The following is a 20,903-nucleotide window of genomic DNA, read 5'->3' as shown; positions in this document are numbered from 1 at the left end:
ATTGAATAATTTCCCTCTTCTCATAAGCTAAATGCTATTTAAGTTGCTCCAGATGCTTAAGTGATGATTATTTCACAATTATTTCACTTTTGTAATTATTTAAAAGCTAAAGACTGAAGAACAAAAGTATGGTAGACAGGCACTATTATAACCTCCTCCTAGGATTCACTGATAGTAATAGCTAATAATAGACACCTATTCTGTGTCAGCGTGGTGTTAATTGTTTCCCCTGGGAAGCCAGCATCATCATCCCAGGGCAGGGATGGACACCAATCCTATTCTAACTGGAGTATCTATGATTGTATTTGTAGAATTTCATTGCAGTTTTCCCCTGCTGTCCCAAAGTAGACTGTTCTTATGAAACCTTTCATAAACCAAAATGGCATAAAACAAAGAAGCAAACACCATTTCATAAAAACGAAAATCCACCTCAGAGTTCTTTCACTTAGTGAAAACAGATACATATGTCTTTCGTAAAAGTGAAGTGGCAGAAAGAGGTTTCAGTATACCCTGTATACCCCATAAAACAAGGTTTATCTAAATCAGATATCAGGAACACCTAACCTACAGATCCGCGTGGCTGTTCCACTGTGTACTCTGACAGCATACATACCCTGAAAAGCCCTTGACTCCTGGCCTGCCTAAATTATCAATATTTTCATAGATGAATTACATAGATTAATTTAGGAGCCATCGAAGCTCCCAAAACCCCATTTTCAGAATGCAAAAATCAGTAACAATATACATATTGAAGTATGTAATTGAGTAAAACCAAATAAATAAAATATTTTTCTTTTAGATGCCAAAGAAGAAATATGGATAGGTCTTAAGAACGAAAATGTACCAAGTTTATTTCAGTGGTCTGATGGTACTGAAGTTACTCTAACATATTGGAATAAGAATGAGCCAAATGTTCCCTTCAATAAGACTCCCAACTGTGTTTCCTATTTAGGAAAGGTAGGAAACATCCTGTGGCTTATTTATATTCTTATTGTATACCAAATAATATTAAGATGACTTTGGTTGGGATATTTGTGTTTAAGCCTGGAAAGCAAGTAAAAGGTAAGAGCCCCACAGATTGTCTTTCAGGAAGCTACTGGAAAAAAGAGGTAAATAAAACAATGACTAAATAAGCAATCCACTTTCTGTCTGAGAGTATCTGCTCTGGTCTGAAACACATGAAGGAAATCCATTAGAACTCAATTCTTGTGCCAGATGGATTCTAATAACCTGCTTTCTCTCTGGACCATCAATATATTTAACATATAGCCACAACTTAAGGGAAAAATTCCACCTTCTGAATTCATGTTCAGATTTTTATATTAACCTTACTTTGAGAAGGGAAAAAATATTTTTATTTAAAAATTAGGTCCAGGGACACCTGGCTGGCTTAGTAGAGCATGCAACTCATCATCTCAGGGTTGTGAGTTCGAACCCCACATTGGGTGTAGAGATTACTTTAAAAAAATAAAATCTTTAGGGGCACCTGGGTGGTGCAGTCGTTAAGCGTCTGCCTTCGGCTCAGGGTGTGATTCCGGCGTTATGGGATCGAGCCCCGCATCAGGATCCTCTGCTGGGAGCCTGCATCATCCTCTCCCACTCCCCCTGCTTGTGTTCCCTCTCTCACTGGCTGTCTCTCTGTCAAATAAATAAATAAAATCTTTAAAAAAATAATAAAATAAAATAAAATCTTTAAAAATTAATTAATGCATTAATTAATAATTAAAAATTAGGTCTAATGTTTTTCAGAGAACATCTTTCTTCTGTAGAATGCTTAACTACTTATTGAACATGCTTTAGTTAAGAGTTCAAAATAAGATGTATGTTGAGAGAAAAGACATGTGTATCTTTATATTTTGTTTGTATCACTTTTCTAGGGACCCCTAATTATTTGGGAGGCTTGTGTCTCCCAAGCTTCTGGAGAGACTTAAGTGGAAGTAATAAACAATATGTGTATTTAGGAGTGTTTCAAAAGTAAAGATGTATCTGGAAAGGTGTCAAAGATGAATTTAGAAGGGTGTCACATTTTGTGCTCTATTTAAAAGGGTATTTAAGATGTCTTTGGTAGAGTGTCAGAGATAGAAATGAGATGCCATAGGCAAGAATAAACTGATAACATACCTAGACAACGTTCCAGTGTTCAAAACTGACCCTTATCACAATTGACTTGTTGAAATATAATTCAAAGAAAGCAGAGTGACTTCAACAAAATTAATGTTAAGTAGCATATTAGGAGGGAGAACTTTGAAGTCTAAGATGAAGTAGGGTAGAAGGAACTTTTGATTCTGCAATTCTTGGAGAGTAGCTGTTCTAACTACCATGATTATGTTATATGAGGAGATTGAAATAGTGTGGTTGGTTGACATGTCCAAAAGTATTTAACCAATGGGCAAACTTTGGCCATACCCTGTGGAAGAAGACTTGAACACTGTCAACTGTGTGTAGGCTGAGTTCTTTCTTCAACTTCTGTACTAAATGTCCTTTGATGGCTTTATTGTTATTCTTATAAGAAAATGGAATTCATTTCCACTATGATCTTGAGGTGGTGCTGAAATAACAGACTGTGAGCCACAACCTTGCAGGCCTGTCGGGTAGTATTTTCTAGGAGTATGTTCCCAGAGGTAGTCATTCATTTTCTCTTTCCCTCCCCTTCCTCCTCCCCCTGCCCCTTGCTCACAGTTTTGTGAGAAGAAACTCTCTTGATTTAAAATAAGTTAGAGTTCAACTCTAAATATATGGCAAATGATTTCTCTGTGGAAAATTTTTTTTTTCTATTTTTAAAAAGCTAGGTCAGTGGAAAGTCCAGTCATGTGAAGAGAAGCTTAAATATGTATGTAAGAAAAAGGGAGAACAAATGAATGATACAACATCTGACAAGATGTGTCCTCCAGATGAGGTATGTAAAGTCCCTACGTAAGTTTTTCTAAGCAATATTACACCTTGGTTAAGGATGGTAGGTGAGACTGAAACAATTCAGACTTGGAAAATAGAAGAAATGGCTAACCTCTGTTCATTTATGTTAGAGCAAATCAGAGGGCAGTGAATCATAACATATTGGCATTCTTACAGAAGAAAAAAATTACAGGAAAAAGAGTTACCTATTCATGATTTCTATAGAAATGTATGTGATTATAATCCTTAATGCCGATGTCTTTACTTCCCCCATTTATCTTTTTCCTCCCCAAAATTAGTTTAACCAATAACGTTATAGTCTTATGAGGAGCTAGGCCCTGGAGGTAAAGAGAAATAAAACACACCTTCTCTCTGACACAGGCTCACAGTCCTGTAGGAGTTATCGATGAAGTTGTACCCCACCTTCATCATGTGTATGAATTTACAGGCCATGTCCTCGATTTCTCTAAGTGTGAGATAGTATCAGTGTAACATAATCTTGCTTAGAGGGGGGACATTAAGTCTGAACGGTGTGATATTTCTCCACTGATTAGGGCTGGAAAAGACATGGAGAAACCTGTTACAGGATTTACAAGGATGAGGTCCCTTTTGGAACCAACTGCAATCTGACTATAACTAGCAGGTATGACCATCAGGAAACACGTACTGGTGAACTTTTAACTCTGGGTTAGCTTTACTAAATAAGTCTCCTAAGAAAAAGGTGCATCTTCAATTTACGTAGTAATTCAATTATTATAAAAACACTTACTAATTTAAATCTTGTTTTGTAGATTTGAGCAAGAATACCTGAATGATATGATGAAAAAGTATACTAAATCTCCAGGAAAATACTTCTGGACTGGCCTGAGAGATATAGATTCACATGGAGAGTATAGCTGGACAGGTGTTGGTGGAGTAAAGCAAGCTGTAACCTTTTCCAACTGGAATTTTCTTGAGCCATGTGAGTGAATTACTTTTAAAGTAGTAGAATATGATGATTTGTGAAATGCAGTATACCTCCCAGATATGGCCTTCACTTAGCTTTGAAATGTGAGGGAAATGATAGTCTTCAGGATGAGAGTCTGTCTGTGGAACCATAAATAGAAGCAGTGACTATGTCTTCTTTATTAAATCCTTGGGAGTTATCCCCAAAAAGGAGCTAAAAAACTCGGTTCTCAGAAATCACCCTCTAATGGCATGAAGCTAGAACCATCAATGCAAGTTTTTTTTTTTATCTTTTCCATGTAAGTCTCAAACAGAATCTAGAAGCTTCATTTTGAAACTTCACATTTTCATCTCTCTACTTCTTAACTTCTTTCTCCAAAATTGAATGTGTTTATTTCTATTATTCCAAGTGGGTGAGAATTAAGGAGGCAGTATTGTTGGTATTATTTATTCTGAAAGTTAGTTCATCTTTCTTCAACCATCTCTAATCATTGACCATAATTAGCCATAGAATCAGAACATTTTGAACCAGAAAGGACCTCAGAAGTCCTTTCTGATTTGAGAGTTGAAAAGACAGAGTCTCAGAAAGGTGATTTACTTGACAAATGTTATCTGGTTATTGAATTGCTAAAATCCAGATCCCCTTATTTCTAATCCAATGCTTTGTAAAGGACTTTGGCTTTCTATAAGATTAGGGTTGTAAGGCATTCAACTTTTCTTCCTTTGGCTTATTTATATTTTCTTCTTTTTGTACAATGTGATCATGAAGACCACTTTTTATAACCCAGTAACTAGAATATGTGAGTGTATAATGAAACACAATATTTGAAATAGAGAGTGCCCACAAAATTTGAAATAAATGGTCACCACCATAAATATGAATAGTATTGATAGCAAAGTCATCTTTTTTACTTGTCGAAGATTGAGGATATGGGTGCTAATCCTGATTAAAATTCGCCTTAGATTAGAATGTTCTAGTATATAATGTTATATGTTTATAATATTTATAATGTTCTAATATATAAAACAAATGGGATTTCTTTTATAGACATTCAGATATATTAGAGTCAATTTCATATTCTTCATGGATAAGCCTCAGTGATTGAAGAGGAGTTCAGGAAGTAGCCACAATGACTATTCTCTCAGTCCTATAGCCAGAAAGACTACCACGGAGCTCTCTTTACCATAATTACTCCCAGTTTTAGCCAGCTTGGTCCATCATGGACAAGGCATGGGTAGGGGGCAGAACAGGGGAAAAATAGGACACACATCCAGGGCAACACAGCAGTTTTCTCTCAGTTCCTTGTTCCAATTGCTGTCCATGTATGAGACGTGAGACCATCCCTGCTTGGTGGAATAGGAATTGTCCTTATTACTTTCCAACCTGTGTTCTTCTTGTCTCCTGCCTACTTCAGGCAGTGTGATATAATGTAAAAGGGAGCATGGCACTTTGCCGGATAAATCTGGGTTCAAGTGCTGACTCCACCATTCACTAACTATTGTTGTGGCAAGTCACTTATTCTTCATCTGAGAAATGGACCTGATAATACAAACTCTCTCTTAATATTGTGAATAAATAAAATTCTGGCAGCCATAAAATAAATAGAAAACAAATGTATGTTACCATATACCTCCTTCCATCTTTATTGTACCACCTCTTCCTTTGCATCTGAATCTGAAAGAGTTTTGTTTTGAGGGTTACTAAGTTGCTTAAAAACTGTTCCAAGTTGTTAAACTAATATGAACCACTTAGGCTATGCTGAGCAGCTTAGTGGTTTAGGGTACAGCTCCAGATGCAGACCACCTGGGTTCCAGGTCTGGATCAACCACCTACTAACACGTGACCTTGGACAAGTCACTAATTCTCACTGTAGCTTAGTATGACAATAGAATCATTACTATGAACAACACATTTCTTTCTTCCATTATCTTTTATATTCTTTCTCCAGACCTTGGCCCAAATAAAGGGTAAGGACACTAGAAAGTGTTTGGACTTCAATTTTCAAATGTAATGTTTAATTAAACTTTCTGATTCAACCCTAGCTTCTCCAGGTGGGTGTGTGGCTATGGCTACTGGAAAGTCTCTTGGAAAGTGGGAGGTGAAAGACTGCAGAAACTTCAGAGCACTTTCAATTTGCAAGAAAATAAGTGGGCCCATTCAGCCTGAAGAAGTCACTCCTAAACCTGAAGTCCCCTGTCCTGAAGGCTGGCATAGTTTCCCCTCAAGTCTTTCTTGTTATAAGGTAAAGTAGCATTCCCATTCAATTCCTTAATGAGGTTATCTTTCTACTATCTTTGTCCATATGCTTGTAGAAATTATGCTCCTCCCCAGGCACATAAGTAACCTACCAATGTGTTTGGGAGCACCACTGAACCTTTGTCATGAGACAGCTCATCCCCACATGAAGTCATGCCCTACCCAAAAGAGCAGGGCCAGAGCCAAAACTGGCTCTTTCCTAGTGTTCTTTTGTTCTGAGAAGTTAAGTGAGCTACATGCCATGCTGACACTTAGCTTATGATTCTCATATCCCTCTAATCCTTGTCAAATGAAGAATTCTATCACTTCTTACAATTAAAAAAATTATTTTCAGGCCTGTATCAGTCAGCTGTTTCCACAAAGAAATCATTACATACCATTCCAAAATTCAGTGGCTATAACAAACATTTAGTCTCATGTTCACAGATCTCTGGGTCAAATAGGGATTGACTGTTGTAGTTTAGTCTTGATGGTGAGCTCTGCTTTCAATGATGGGTCAGCTGTGCTGGGCTCCAGGCTATGAGCTGCCTTTTGATCTGGGTCTCAGGCTGAAGGGTCAGTAGCTATCAGGGTCTTGTTCTTCTTATGGTGAATTGCTGGAGCCTAAGAGGCGAGCCTAACCATGTAAGCACATTTCAGGCCTCTGTTCACTGTACCTCCACTAATATGCCATTGATCACAGCAAGTCACGTGGCCAGGCCCCAAATCAGGGTACAGAGAAGTACACCTCACTCACCAGGAGGCCATGGCAAGAAGGTACAGTTATATCACAGGCAACTGAAGAATTGGGATCAGTAATTCAGTCTATCATTGTATCATTTCTTCCTCTTCTTTTTTTGAAAAAATTAGTCATCACAAAACAAGGAAAGAGTCTGAAGTGGCCAGTTTTGTTTTGCCACCCTGTCAGTGTTAGCACACCATTGCAATCTGCCCTTTGATCCATCTTCACCAGAAAATAGACCTGTATTTGCACAGGTCTTAGTGTATTATGTTCATAATTATGTTTTTAGCACATTTCTCTGTAGAAGTATTGCAGAATACTGCAGAATACTCCCGAAGTATTCATGTGTATCCTTTATAGCCTTACCTGCTGGTCCTAGGAATGCAGGAGAATATGGTGTTCCCCATCCTGGCTGAGGAAGGTCATCCATCTGACAGCAGTAGCTGACACCTATGCTGGCCTTTAGTTGACACTTTCAGCAGGTCCTGTTTGTGTCACAGTATATGGGTTTTTTTACCTGCTTTTATTAAAGGTAAAAATAAAGACATTTTCCTGTTATTATTACACCTATAAGAATCCATTTCAGAAGCCTACACATTTAAATTTAAGAAACAAAATAAATGAACAAGGGGAAAAAAAAGAGAAACCAAAACAGACTCTTAACTATAGAGAACAAACTGAGGGGAAGTAGGGGGTGAGGGGATGGGTGAAATAGGTGATGGGGATTAACGAGTACACTTATGATGAGCACTGAGTAATGTATTGAATTGTTGAATCGCTCTATTGTACACCTGAAATTAATACAACACTGTATGTTAATTATATTTGAATTAAAATAAAAAACTTTATTTAAAAACCTACACATTTGACCATAATAAACTTTGAAATTATGAATACTTTATGATTATTCCAGAAAAGAGATTAACATTGTATCTTGTTAAGCTGTTTCATATAGAAAGAATTGTAAGAAAAAGGAACTGGGAAGAAGCTGAGAGATTCTGTCAAGCACTTGGAGGACACCTTCCTAGCTTCACTCATACGGATGAAATAAAGGAATTTCTTCACTTTTTAATGGACCAATTCAGGTAATACTTTTAGAATGAGATCTTCTATGCTAAATTTGATGTCCTCCAGGTATTCAGAATTGAATGTTTTATTTTCTAATAGGGTCATTCAGTGCTTAGCAGTCATTCAACATCATTTTTATGTGCAAGACACTATAAATAATTCAAAGATGAGGGAGATAGAATCCCCATCCTTTATGTAGCAAGACAAAGTCCAACAATGGGGATAAGAAAAGTATGGTGAAAATCTAGAACAAAGGTAAGGAGAACCATGGAAATTCTAAAGACGGATGAAGTGCTTTGGGGAGTTATAATTGGGAAAAATGTTATGAAGAAGGATGGTTCCTAGAAGGTAAGGTAGTATTTTGAAAGGTACGACCAAGAGAAGGAGCCAGAGAAAACAGAACTTTGGCAAAGGTACTGAGACCAGAGTGTACAGGTATGGTCAAGGAGAAATGAGTCATACCACTTAGGTAGAAAATGAGATTTGGATATGAAATTGGAGCATCCTTCTTTGCCAGGGAAGGAGTTTGATCTTAAGTCAATAAGCAAATAACAGGGGGGCCTGGGTGCCTCAGTCATTTAGCGTCTGCCTTCAGCTCAGGGTGTGATCCCAGGGTCCTGGGATCGAGCCCCGCATCGGGCTCCCTGCTCTGCTGGGAGCCTGCTTCTCCCTCTCCCACTCCCCCTGCTTGTGTTCCCTCTCTCGCTGGCTGTCTCTATCTCTGTCAAATGAATAAATAAAATCTTTTTTTAAAAAAAGCTAAAAACAAACAACAACAAAGTATGTGTATGTGTGTAGAGAGAGGGAGAAAGAGATGGTAGGTAGATGCAGAGCAAGTAATTAGAAGGCTATTATAGCCCTTTTGTGGAAAACTACTTTGAGAATGGGCAGGAAGAATGTGAAAACAGGAAATAAGTAATCAGAGATGCTACAAAGACAATGCACAATAAGCCATTGTGATTTTGATGTTATGGTGGAAGGATTCCTGGCTGATTTTCCTGATATCTTTAAGGACAATGTGGAGAAATATGGACCATGTAATGCTATCATAGGAGAAAATTTTCTCTGAAGCTTTGGGAGCAATCATGAGTATGAGGGCCTTCAACTCCACCAATTTTTTTTTTCTTTCCTCATTTTTTGAACTGAAAAGAAGAGCCAAGTCTGTAAATCAAGGAATCGGGGTATACCAGGCAAAATTATGGAAAAGAAATTACCATTTAGACATATCCTGGTGAATACTTTCCTTATCATTTTGACTCAAACAAGAATAAAAAATATACTATATATATTTAAAAGTAGATTACAAAAAAAAAGTAGATTACAAAAATACATCAAAGAAAGATAAACATCGTTACCTCTGGAAGATAAGATTTGGAGTGATTTTTGAAATGTTTGAACATTTTCCCACATTTTCCAGATTTGCATTAATATACCTACTGTTGTGTTTTTCTCATTAAAGAAAGGGAAGTTTCACTGCAATGTGCTGGAAATCTGATACAAAATGTAGTACACGTGTTTCATAAATATTCGCTTATTAAGCATCTATTATAGAAGTTCAGACATTCTGGACTCATTTTCTAGCACTAGAAATTATTATACAAGATCTCATTGCACAACTTGAGCTATTTTAGATATACAAACTCTTAATTTCCATTTGAGGTTAGTGTTTCTTGGCTACTCCCCACCACCTTGAGAGTAGATGACAATGAATGCAAAACTCAGACCAAATCTTTCCATGTACACAAACATTTGTTAAACAAACATTCATTGAAGCAGGCACAAAACCTATTTCATACAATCTGTTTCATAAGCTTCCAACATCCCAGCAGACTGCGCTAGGTGTTTCAGCCACCATCTTGCAAGGCAGGTTCATCTGAGGTAGAATTGACAATATTCCTGAGGCAGGATTCCGTTCACATTAGAGTTGGCATCAGGCAATTCCAATCACCTGACCCAATGACTAGACATGGGACAATTTAAAGATGAAGCCCCCGATCTATTTCTAATGGTACTGGCTACCAGCCTCAGCAGAAAGTAATAACCTTTCATGAAGGGTGAGAGGGTCTCTGAATATTGTAGCTATTCCCCATATCTTAAATAATTTCAATTTCACCGCTGAGAGCTCATTTCTAACATCAGGCTGATTAACAAGCTTCTAATTTTGCTGATATACACCTATTTCTGCTATTCTCTCTGCTAACAACCAAAACCTTAGGTGTGGCTTCGGATAACAGACATCCGTGTGGCGGGCGCCTCTAGAACATACTCTAATATCCTGCTGATCCTCCCTGAAGTGGGAATTTTGAGCAAGGCAACTTACGGGCCCCTAGATCTCAAGCTTGACACACACATTATCATACTGTTTAGGCTTAAGTATTTTTAAGTAAAATACTGACATAAACAAAGTGGATTTTGAATAATACCAAACAGCCTTTAACTGGAACAGGGAGCCATAGATAAGTACTAGGCAATGAGGTTGTAGATATTTATGGAAATTAATTGATGGAAAATGAAATACCATATGTGATATAAATGATCACTGAGAGCTTCTATATACAGAATAGATTACACTAAAAAATAAAACTGAAGTGTGAGAGGTAATAAGGAATTTTTCTTGATTTGTTTCTTTGCTTCAGATCACACTTGCTGAGTTTCCTTTCAATTAAAAAATTAATACAAGTTCATTATATAAGATTTGGGGAATATAAAAAGTGATAATAAAAAAAATAAAAATCCCCTCAAATCCTAGCTCTTTTATAAACATAGTTAGCGTTTAATGTAAATCCTTTCCATTTTCTTCCATTCCCATGCATATAATTTATTTTCCAAAGAATGTACAACAATGTTTAACTTTTTTTCTGATCACAAAAGTAATATATATTTAATTTAGTAAACAGAAAAGCACAAAGAAAAAACAAATCACCATAATCCTTTCATTCATAGGCACCATATTTTATTTGTACTCTTAACCCAGCAGCTGATATGTGCCACATTGAGAGGACTGTGTTGTCTGCTTACTATGTGCTCCATTAATAAAGAGATCATTTGCCCACGCTATACTTAGAAAGATAACATATTCTAAAACCAATATTGTAACCATGGCTTGAAGGGAAGGAAGGAGACAAACCCATTTATATCAGAAAATGATTCTAAAGCTTACTCCTTGAAGGCCTTACCTTTTTATTGCAGGAATTGACCTTTCTCAGATGTCCATTGCCCAAATTGTGTATTGCATGCCAAGGAGTTAAGTCAGATTACTGCTATACTTCTTGCAATCTAAGTTCCACATCTCTATTTGTATTTCAATGAAAAAGATTCTTGCTGTACCAAGTCATTAAGGCTCTAAGATCTTTGCAACTCTTAATGGCAGCCCACCAGGGAAAGCCATTGTAGAACAAAAATGGTTTTAGGATTAAAGGAGAAAGCCTTGTTTGCAGTGCTGTTGCTGCTGTGTGTACTACCTCCTGTGATGTGGCATGAATGGATTTAGATATAAATCTAAGGCTTTGCAGACTAAGCGCCCTCATCAAATAGTATTTATTGGGGTTTATAGCTGAGATAGTATTTTCCTTAGAAACCAGATGCAGCAGGAAATTTGATTGAGAGCAGGAATTTTAACACAGATACACACATTAACCTTTCGTGCAGTGTCTTCTTAACCGAATACCCTAAAACCATATACTTAGTGCTTGTAGTAGAAAAATTTATAAAGAGAAATTTTCCATTTGATTTAATTCTCCAGTTATGATCCATTTTTTTCCCTCAAATTTTCTAAATCCACGTTAGAGGTGTGCAATGATTACTGTGATTTTCAATTTCTTCTTCTCTTTATCTGCATATGGATAAACCAGGTCAAATCAGGAATAAGTTAGAATTGGGGAAATATTTTCCGCCTCTTACCACACACAGAAAAAAAAACACAAGTAGCTACTATCGTCTATATTTATAACACACTAATGAATCTCTTGAATTAGAAGCTAAAAATTAGGGGTGCCTGGGTGGCTCAGTCGTTAAGCGTCCCTTTCCACTCAGGTCATGATCCCAGCGTTCTGGGATAAAGCCCCGCATAGCCCCGCGTCAGGCTCCCTGCTCAGCGGGAAGCCTGTGTCTCCCTCTCCCACTTCCCCTGCTTGTGTTCCCTCTCTCGCTGCCTCTCCGTCTGTCAAATAAATAAATAAAATCTTAAAAAAAAAAAAAAAGAAGCTAAAAATTATAAATGTCTGGGGTGAAATGAAGTTCAATCTCAGAAAGTAGTAAATATTAAAAAGTTTTGGACAATGAGGCAAATTGTGTTTTCTAGGAAACTATTTTCTGAGATGTCACCAAGGAGGCAGAAGTGAGCTTGAAAGCAGAGGTGGAGCTAAGGGAGGAGTGGGTGGAAAGGTTAGAGACAGATCTCTAAAGAGGCTTTCTGTGGGAGCTGACTGTAGAGTAAATGCAGGTGACAAATGACCTTTGACCATCTTCCTGGCTGTACTGTTGATTGTAAAAAGAAGATAGGCTATCGAAGTCTTACGTTAGGGAAACACAAAATGTGTACAAATTCCCCAGGCTCAAATATATTATGTGCAAAAATTTGAAAGAAATAAAGTCACATCTCCAAGGAACGAGGAAGCAAACTTAACCTTCTCGCTATTTTACCTGTCTGACTTTAATTATACTGTATATGCAATTATCTAGACCCTGTGGTTTAGAAATTCAGCAGTTGGGAAGTATGATAAATTTGGAAGCCTGTTAGAAAGCTCTGAATTGTTGAAGACACAAACTGTAAATTCCTCTTAGAGCTGCTAAATTCAAACTGGACTTAATTGTCTCTACTGGATTATCTGAAATCTACAAATTGGTAACCTTTCTCTATGAAAGAAGTATAACAATAAAGACTGAAAAAGGACTGTCCTCATAGTCCATTGCAATAAATTGAAAAGTTTAAGACTGAAATGTTGATAAGTATTTATTTATACTAAAGTATGGGGGCATTTTGAGTAGAGGAAAGAGGTAAAGAAAAGCAATTATTTTATTAAAATGTGAGAAATTACTTTAAAATTAAGTTTGTTTGGGATGCCTGTGTGGCTCAGTTGGTTGCACATCTGCCTTCAGCTCAGGTCCTGGGTCCTGGGATCGAGTCCCACATTGGACTCCCTGCTTCTCCCTCTGCCTTCCTGTTCCCCCTGCTTGTCCTCTCTCTCTTTCACAAGTAAATAAATAAAATCTTCTAAAAAAAATTAAATTAAGTTTGCTCTAGCCTTGATTCATTAGCAAATTTTTTGAAATGCAGACTTATATTTTTCAGCTACACATTCCATATATTCCATACATTCTATTGAGCTTGAGAGTAAGGATTAATTTTAGATTTGGATCCTATCCCTTCTCTAATATGTGCTATATTTATATGCACGTAACACATATATGTATCTAGTTATGCATGTATAATATACACTCATATGTACTGCCCATACTTACTACATGCAATCAGAAGGTTAAATTATATGGAAAGTAATCAGCATCACCAAAAAAAAATTTACATGGATAATAGTCTACTTAAAAAGTGTCTTCTTAAAAGTCTACTTAAAAAGCCTAAAAAGTAATCATTGAACACCACATCAAAAACTAATGATGTACTATATGCTGGCTAATTGAACATAATAACAAATTTTTTTAAAACCCTAAAAAGTGTAACACATTTTAGAGAATATTTTCAAGTGGGGCTAGAAATGAAGAAAACGTTTTTATCGTTATATCACTTCTATTTGTATTAGCAATATCTTCCTAGCTAGAGAGTAAGTTTAATTGAGGAAAAGAGATATTTACAATATATGTTCCTGCTTTATATGTTATTGTATATTGTGTATAGTGTATATTCCTTGGAATGTCTATCCTTTCTTTTCTCAGTCAATCTGAATATTGGTATGTGTTAAACACTCAGATTATGACTCAAAAGAAATATTACCCATCCTTTGAAGACTGCCTTTTGTCCTACTAACCTCAGAAAATATTTGTTGACTTCCTGCAGTCCACAATCACCTTCTTTCTCTGAATTTTTGCAATACTTAAAATTTATACAAACTTTGTATCATTTGATATCTTTCCAAAATGATTATTATTTTCTTTGTTCACGTTTATCTTGTCTCCCTGACTAGTTAATATGCCATTTGAGGATAGGTATTATGTCTTGTACTTCTCTGTATTACCAGGGCACCTAGCTCAATGCCTTGTACATAGAAGTATAATAATTATGATTGTTAAATGTAATTACTTAAATGACTGTTTAATTATATTGTTCTGGTATAACCCATGGAGTTTGACTTTTAGAAGATACTTATACTTAATCTTTAAGAAAATGGGGTGGGAGCAACTGGCTGGTTCAGACAGTAGAGCATGTGACTCTTGATCTCAGGGTTGTGCGTTCGAGCCACACATTGGGTGTAGAGATTACTTAAAAATAAAATATTTTTTAAAAAAGATACTTATATTTGTTTACTTTAGATGGGCAGGGGGAATTAAATAATTTTTTAAAAATCTTGATCTTGTTTAATAAAAATTTAGCAAATGATTTGTTCTGCATTAAAAAAAAGATATTTGATTGTGATTGTGTTATAGATAAATACTTTAAGAAAATGCCATTGCTATCTTTGACTGTATTGAAAATATTGTGTAATATTGAAGCTCTCCAGTAAAAGATTTGGAATAATCATGCATTTTTTTTCCCTCAAGTTCAAAGCAGAATAGTTTTCACCTTTCATATGAAGAACATAACTGAAAATTAGTTTTAAGAAGTGTGGTACTTTTTCCATAACTAACTCATATTTAAAGTTCGGTTTTATTTCAGAAGACATCTTTATAGAGCCTGCAATTGTGCTTTTCAGTTAGTGACAAGACAAACTTATACGTCTTACACATTTTAGACATGTGAATGCTATATATTTTTGACAAATCTGTGCTCAAATTGTTTTTTAATACTTCCTTTTTACATAGTGACCAGCGTTGGCTGTGGATAGGTTTGAATAAAAGGAGCCCAGATTTACAAGGATCCTGGGAGTGGAGTGATCATACACCAGTGAGTTTAAACTTTCTTGTTTGGGTTAATATATAGGGATTATTTGTTTCCATACCAAGTAAGTTGATGGTTAAATAATACATCCACATACTATATAACCATTAAAATTATGAAGAAGTATTTTTATTGAATGGAAATACATTCACATATATGAAGTGAGGAAAAAGATACTACCTCACTTTTATTTTAAAAAATAACCATACATACATACATAAATATGTATTTTTTTAAAAAATTTAAAAAATAGTCATATGGACAGTTTCTCTATAGTCCTAAAAATATGGATATATAGATATAGTGGTCATCTTTGGATAGTAAAATGTTTTTTTCTTTTTCTTTGTGCTGTTTTTTATTTCCTTTTCTCACAATGAGAAGCTTTTACTTCTATTATCTAAAAATATAAGAGTTATGTAAAAAAGAATGTATCTTTTTTGGGGGAAATAATTTGATTGGGGAAACCCCAATAAGACCTTAAATACTATTTCAAATGTTTACATTATCCTAAAGAGAGAGCAAATTATTCTCAAATTTATTAAATATTTACTCTACATTACCATTGTATCAATTCATCGTTTATTCTTTCCAAATGTAAAATTTCTTGACTTTCATTTTCAAACGGGAACATAACTGAAATTAGTTAATTGAATAACTAGCATTTCAACACATGCCAAAAGAAAAAGGTCTTTTGCAAGCTCCTTATTCTCTACGATTCCAGCTGCGAACTTAATACACTATTAACCTCCACTTCTGAAACTGCGGCTTCCTTTGTTTGGAAACTGATGACAGTATGATATTTTCTAAGTAATCTCATGATTTAACATCCTGATATTAAAAAAAAAAAGGTGAAAAAGTTCTCCTTCTGTGGCATGTGAATGTGTTTGAGCTATTAAAGCTGCCTAAATTACATCTAAATTGCAAATATTTATATATCGGTCTTAAGTTCTCAAGCATCTCTTGTTTTTTAAGGTGTCTACTATTCTCATGGAAAATGAGTTTCAGCAGGATTATGATATCAGAGACTGTGCTGCTGTCAAGGTCAGTACAATGCTGAAAAATCTGCATATTTAAAAAATAAATTTGGTATTGTGTGCAGTCAGGCAACAGATCCACAGAGTGCCGTTTGTGTGTGGAGCATGATATTAGATGGAATGGGAGGTAAGAACACCCATGGCCCCTCCCTCAAGCTACCGAACTTAGACTTAATTTGAGAAGATAAAATTCATATTCAAGAAAGGCGACTCTTATTATTATACAGTAATAGGCTCCAAATTAGTGGGCTGAGGAGGGCCGATGAAACGCAGAAGAGGAAGTGATTCCTCTGGCCTGGTTCCAAAAAGAGGTGGGATTGAACCATGCTTTTGTACAGGTAGGTTAAGGTAAGCCTTTCTAATGGGGGATGGCATGAGGAGGTGGCCTCAAATAAAGGGAGAGGGAAAGGAAGAGGCTAAGGCAGTGAGGAGAAGAGAATACAGATCAAATTTTTCATTGGTGCCATGGTTGAAAACAAAGTTGGGAAATTAGATTGATGGTAGGCAGCAGCATTATAAAAGGGTTTTGACATGAACCAAGGAGGGTGTGAAGAAGATTCATCTCAAGTCAGATTTCAAGATGCAGCAAATAGGAACAGATAACATAAAAGACCAGTTAGGCATGTTCCTCTGCAAAATTCATTCATTTATTGATCCCATAAAGTAGTCCAAGCGGTCTGTGATGCTCTGGGGTATACACCAAAGACAAGGTATAAAACAGTTGTTGTCTTCACAGAACTTACATCTAGTAGGAGATAAGTAAATAAGCAATTACAGGAGCTATGACAGATGAGGTATAAGTTTTATGGAAGAACAAGAGTGTTATGGGAGGTAATGATGATGACTAACACTGGTAATGGTGATGATGGTAGCATCAGCTAACACTTGTTAACTCATGAGCTAGGTACTTATTATTTCACTTAATACTTATGTGACCTTGTGAGGTAGGTACTATTACATATTCATCTTTCAAGGAAGAAATTTGAGTTCTGAGTAAGTATACATGGTTACAGAGCTGAAATTTAAACCCATGTGTCTGGGTCTACCCTGCTGTATGACTAGGTGTTGATAGAAATAGAAAGGGTACGGTTTGTGGAGAAAATACTACATTTTAGTTTAGATATTTTGAACTCAAGCTAGTAGTAAAAAATATCCTATGGTAAGTTGAAATCAAAAGATCAGAGTTGAATGAAAAATGTGTATTAAAAAAAAGTGCAAAGGGCCAAAAGTAGATTTAGGAGAACTGTCAATGCATGAAATGTAAGATGAGGAAGTAGGAGACATATAGACTATATCTTTGCTATGCAACCCCAAGAAAGAGATTCAAGAGAGTGATTGTCCAGAAATGTTGCAGGAAGCTTGAGGCAAAGAACTGAGAAGGCCACTGGAAAGCACTATTTTCAAAGCAATTGTTCTAGTAAAACAGTATAGTATCATGCCATTTTTATAGAATTCTCAGTTTAACACATGTGAAGGTAAAAACTTCAGAGAAGCTTGTAAAGTTTCCAGAACACTGATGCAAAAGCTATGTTCTATGTAAATAGAGTTCTTACAAGTAAAGAGATTAGAAAATCTACCAAAAACAAACAAACAAACAAACAAACAAACAAACAAACAAACAAACAAAAAACCCACCTAAATAAAAGAGACACTGATGCAGCCTATGTCAGGAACAAGGCCAGCCAGGGCAGTGTTCTAGAAGGAGAATCTCCCCTCACTTGCCTGAGTACCCAGCAGAATCTTGGCCTTAAGAGAAAACAGTCCAAAAAGTGATGGAGATTCCTCCCAGGTCATGCCCTCCCATTTCCTTTCTTGCCTGCTTCCTGGCTGGAGTTTGTAGAGAGCTATCTCGGATCACGTAGAGGTGGTTAACTTCCTAGCAGTGCAGAGCAACACCAGAGCAGGAACCTGGGCTCTTGATGTCAGACACTTATGTCACATTTTCACAGATCCACTTTAATCATAGTCTGGTGTTGGGAAGCCACTGAAGTAAACACTTTGTTTTTAGCTTGACCTTTCTCAAATTTGAAGGTACAATCTATAATTTCATATCAACAAAGACAGAAAAAAAACCCAATAATTTACATTTTGGGTATAAACATGACCTTATGATATATTTCCTGTATCAGCCCCTTTGAAGATTCTTGATTAGGCTGTTAACTATTTAAACACTGTATTCATTCATTAAACAAGTATCTTAGGTGCTAGGGCTAAAATAGATTAAAGACTATAGGGCTTACACTTTAGTGGTTTATAAAGCTGCATCAACTTCAAAATATTCTACAATCCTCTTCCTCCTTTAGGTCATTCAGAGGCCAGGGCGAAGAAGCTGGTTTTTCTATGATGACAGAGAATTTATTTACTTAAGACCTTTTGCTTGTGATACAAAACTTGAATGGGTATGCCAGATTCCAAAAGGTAAGTGGTAGTGATTCCTTTTCACAAATGTGAACATTGTAAATGCTGAGCCTAAAGTAAATAAGAGAACATTTTAATCTATAATTATAACTTTAAAAAGGCTATGGAGATGTAGTTACTATATTAAGCTCCATCCTGCCTGACTCCTACCCCAAGTACAAGGCTAGTTTATTGAGATTAAATAGTACTTTCCTCTTTGATCATGAAAGAATTTGTATAGAAGATAAAATTTAAGATGAATTTAGAGAGATTAGATTTTGGAATGAAAGACTGTTTCAACTAAAAGAAGACACATCAGGTGCCTGGGTGGCTCAGTTAGTTAAGTGTCTGCCTTCGGCTCAGGTCATGGTCCCAGCGTCCTGGGATCAAGCCCCACATAGGGCTCCTTGCTCAGTGGGGAGCCTGCTTCTCCCTCTCCCTCTGCCCCTCACTCGTGCTCTCTCTCACTCTCTATCTCAAATGAAGAGATAGAAATCTTAAAAAAATAAAAATAAAAGAAGACACATAGTGGAGGGAATCATTTCAATTTTTATTTTGATACAAAATGAAGGACAAAATGAAGATAAGCTTGGGAAGAATAAGGCAAAAGTCAAGAAATCAAAATTTGGCAGGTCTCTGTAACATGTAGCAGCAATTCGGACTGAACTCCAAAACTGCTAGTAGTTTATAGAATTCAAATTCAAATTGAGGAATCCAGTTAACTTGATAGTAGAGGCTTTGGTGACAAAAAGGAGAGAAAGGAGAATAAAGAGATACCCTTTTACTTAGCTTGTTAATAGGAAAATGTTGAAGAAATATTAAGAAAAATGTTAAGATTTTTAACAGCCAAATAATGTTTTAATAACTTAAAAATAATTTTAAATAATTTTATTGGATATATTAAATTAATTGGTGGTAAATGCACAGAAAGCTCTAAACTAAATTTCTGAACTGAATGTAGATCATTGAAACTAAAGGTATATCCTCCTCTAAGCTCTCAAAGAATCCAGAGGGTTCCTTCACGCAACTACCTATTAGAAAATTGTTCTTTTCCCCTAAGGGCCACCACCATATTGCCTTTAAAATGCATGATATCCAGTACAGTAACTGGCAAGTCTCTTTCACAAAGGCAACTGGCAGTCCATTAATAAAAGAGGAAACTCTGTGTGTGTGTGTGTGTGTGTGTGTGTGTGTGTGTGTGTGTACGAGGTTTTTCTAAGGGAGAAATTATACCCGAGTTATTCCTGATAATTTGATGAAACCTTAAAGAGTAACAAAGGGAAACGAGTTTGGGCACCTTTTAAACAAGCAGGGAAGTAACTACCATATGTAGCTAATTTGGATAATGTCTCTGGTTTGAAGCAGAAATGGTGATGTTCCCATTAGTCTTTGGTGTTGGCTAACATGGCACAGAGAGTGTCGTTGCTCCCTCCAACGTGTGCCCTCACTGGTAGCTGCTACCCCACCCCAATGCCTCCTGTTTGAGTGGTGGGGAAGACCCAAGAGTTCACACCAGCATAACCATAGAAATTACAAACCAGTAACCACAGGAAATACTCCGAAGAGCATGTGGTTGTCTTTTTTTCTTTATATGTATTTTTTATTTTAAATGAAAAAGAAGGGAATTAACTAACTTATCAAACATAAATCTATTAACTAACTAAACAAATCTTCTAAATAATTGCACCCCTGCTGTCCCCATGCAGAAACAAAATTTTAAACCTAAAGAACTTCCTTCCTCAGCCTATTCACAGTTGTTTGAAGCAATCAATGATTGTTTGATCCAGAGTTTAAATGTTACGTAAACTCCCCTTTGATAGTCCCTAAATTCTAAGTTACGATGTGTCATATTCACACAGCTGGATATTTTCTCAGTTAGTAGAGCCTCCAGAGTCTGCTCAACTGGATAGTTCTGTATTAATCTGTATTTTTCTGGTTTTCTGAAAGCAGCTTACTTCTTCAGTAGCCGAAATCACCATACTTTTTCTCTAGCTCTTGCCTTTTTAAAAAAGGCAAAAGAGTCATATGATCTGAAGAAAAACCAGAGTATTTGCCATTTTGGTTACCTGACCCATTGGTTCTAATTAGTCCTCTTCTCTAAAAGGGATATTTTGACAAACTAAAAATTTTAAATGGCCATAGCGCTATAGATAAATATAATTTTTAAATATTATTTTTAATTGAAAAAACAGTATCAAAATAAGGCTTATAAAAATATTTTTAGGAAAATCACCTATAATGCTATTACCCAAAACACAACTGTATATTTTATATATATATAAATTTATATATAAAAATAATTTATATATATATTATATATATATAAAACCATATATACAATACCAATACCATATACCATATATATATATACATATATATATATATATATATATATATATATACATACCACATCTTTTTTATTCATTCATCTGTTGATGGACATCTGGGCTTTTTCCATATTTTGACTACTGTAGACATTGCTGCTATAAACATTGGGGTGCATGTGCTTCTTCAAATCACTATTTTTGTGATAAATACCTA

General features: G+C 35.9%; 1 protein-coding gene across 2 annotated transcripts in view; it reads left to right on the top strand.

Annotated features, from left to right (window-relative positions):
- LY75 (lymphocyte antigen 75) overlaps positions 1–20,903 on the top strand; it is a 121,281-nt gene that overhangs the window by 26,981 nt on the left and 73,397 nt on the right. For both annotated transcript variants that reach the window (XM_026492728.4, XM_026492727.4), the window contains exons 8-16: positions 800–957; positions 2,786–2,896; positions 3,447–3,535; positions 3,684–3,853; positions 5,881–6,080; positions 7,758–7,900; positions 14,856–14,937; positions 15,904–15,972; positions 18,269–18,383. In XM_026492728.4, coding sequence (XP_026348513.3) covers positions 800–957; positions 2,786–2,896; positions 3,447–3,535; positions 3,684–3,853; positions 5,881–6,080; positions 7,758–7,900; positions 14,856–14,937; positions 15,904–15,972; positions 18,269–18,383 — 1,137 coding nt within the window. The remainder of the gene's footprint in view (positions 1–799; positions 958–2,785; positions 2,897–3,446; positions 3,536–3,683; positions 3,854–5,880; positions 6,081–7,757; positions 7,901–14,855; positions 14,938–15,903; positions 15,973–18,268; positions 18,384–20,903) is intronic.

The sequence above is a fragment of the Ursus arctos genome, unplaced genomic scaffold, assembly GCF_023065955.2.
Source record: "Ursus arctos isolate Adak ecotype North America unplaced genomic scaffold, UrsArc2.0 scaffold_1, whole genome shotgun sequence".
Lineage (NCBI taxonomy): Eukaryota > Metazoa > Chordata > Mammalia > Carnivora > Ursidae > Ursus > Ursus arctos.
Note: the sequence above shows the minus strand (reverse complement) of the source record. Positions and strands in the feature narration are given on the sequence as shown.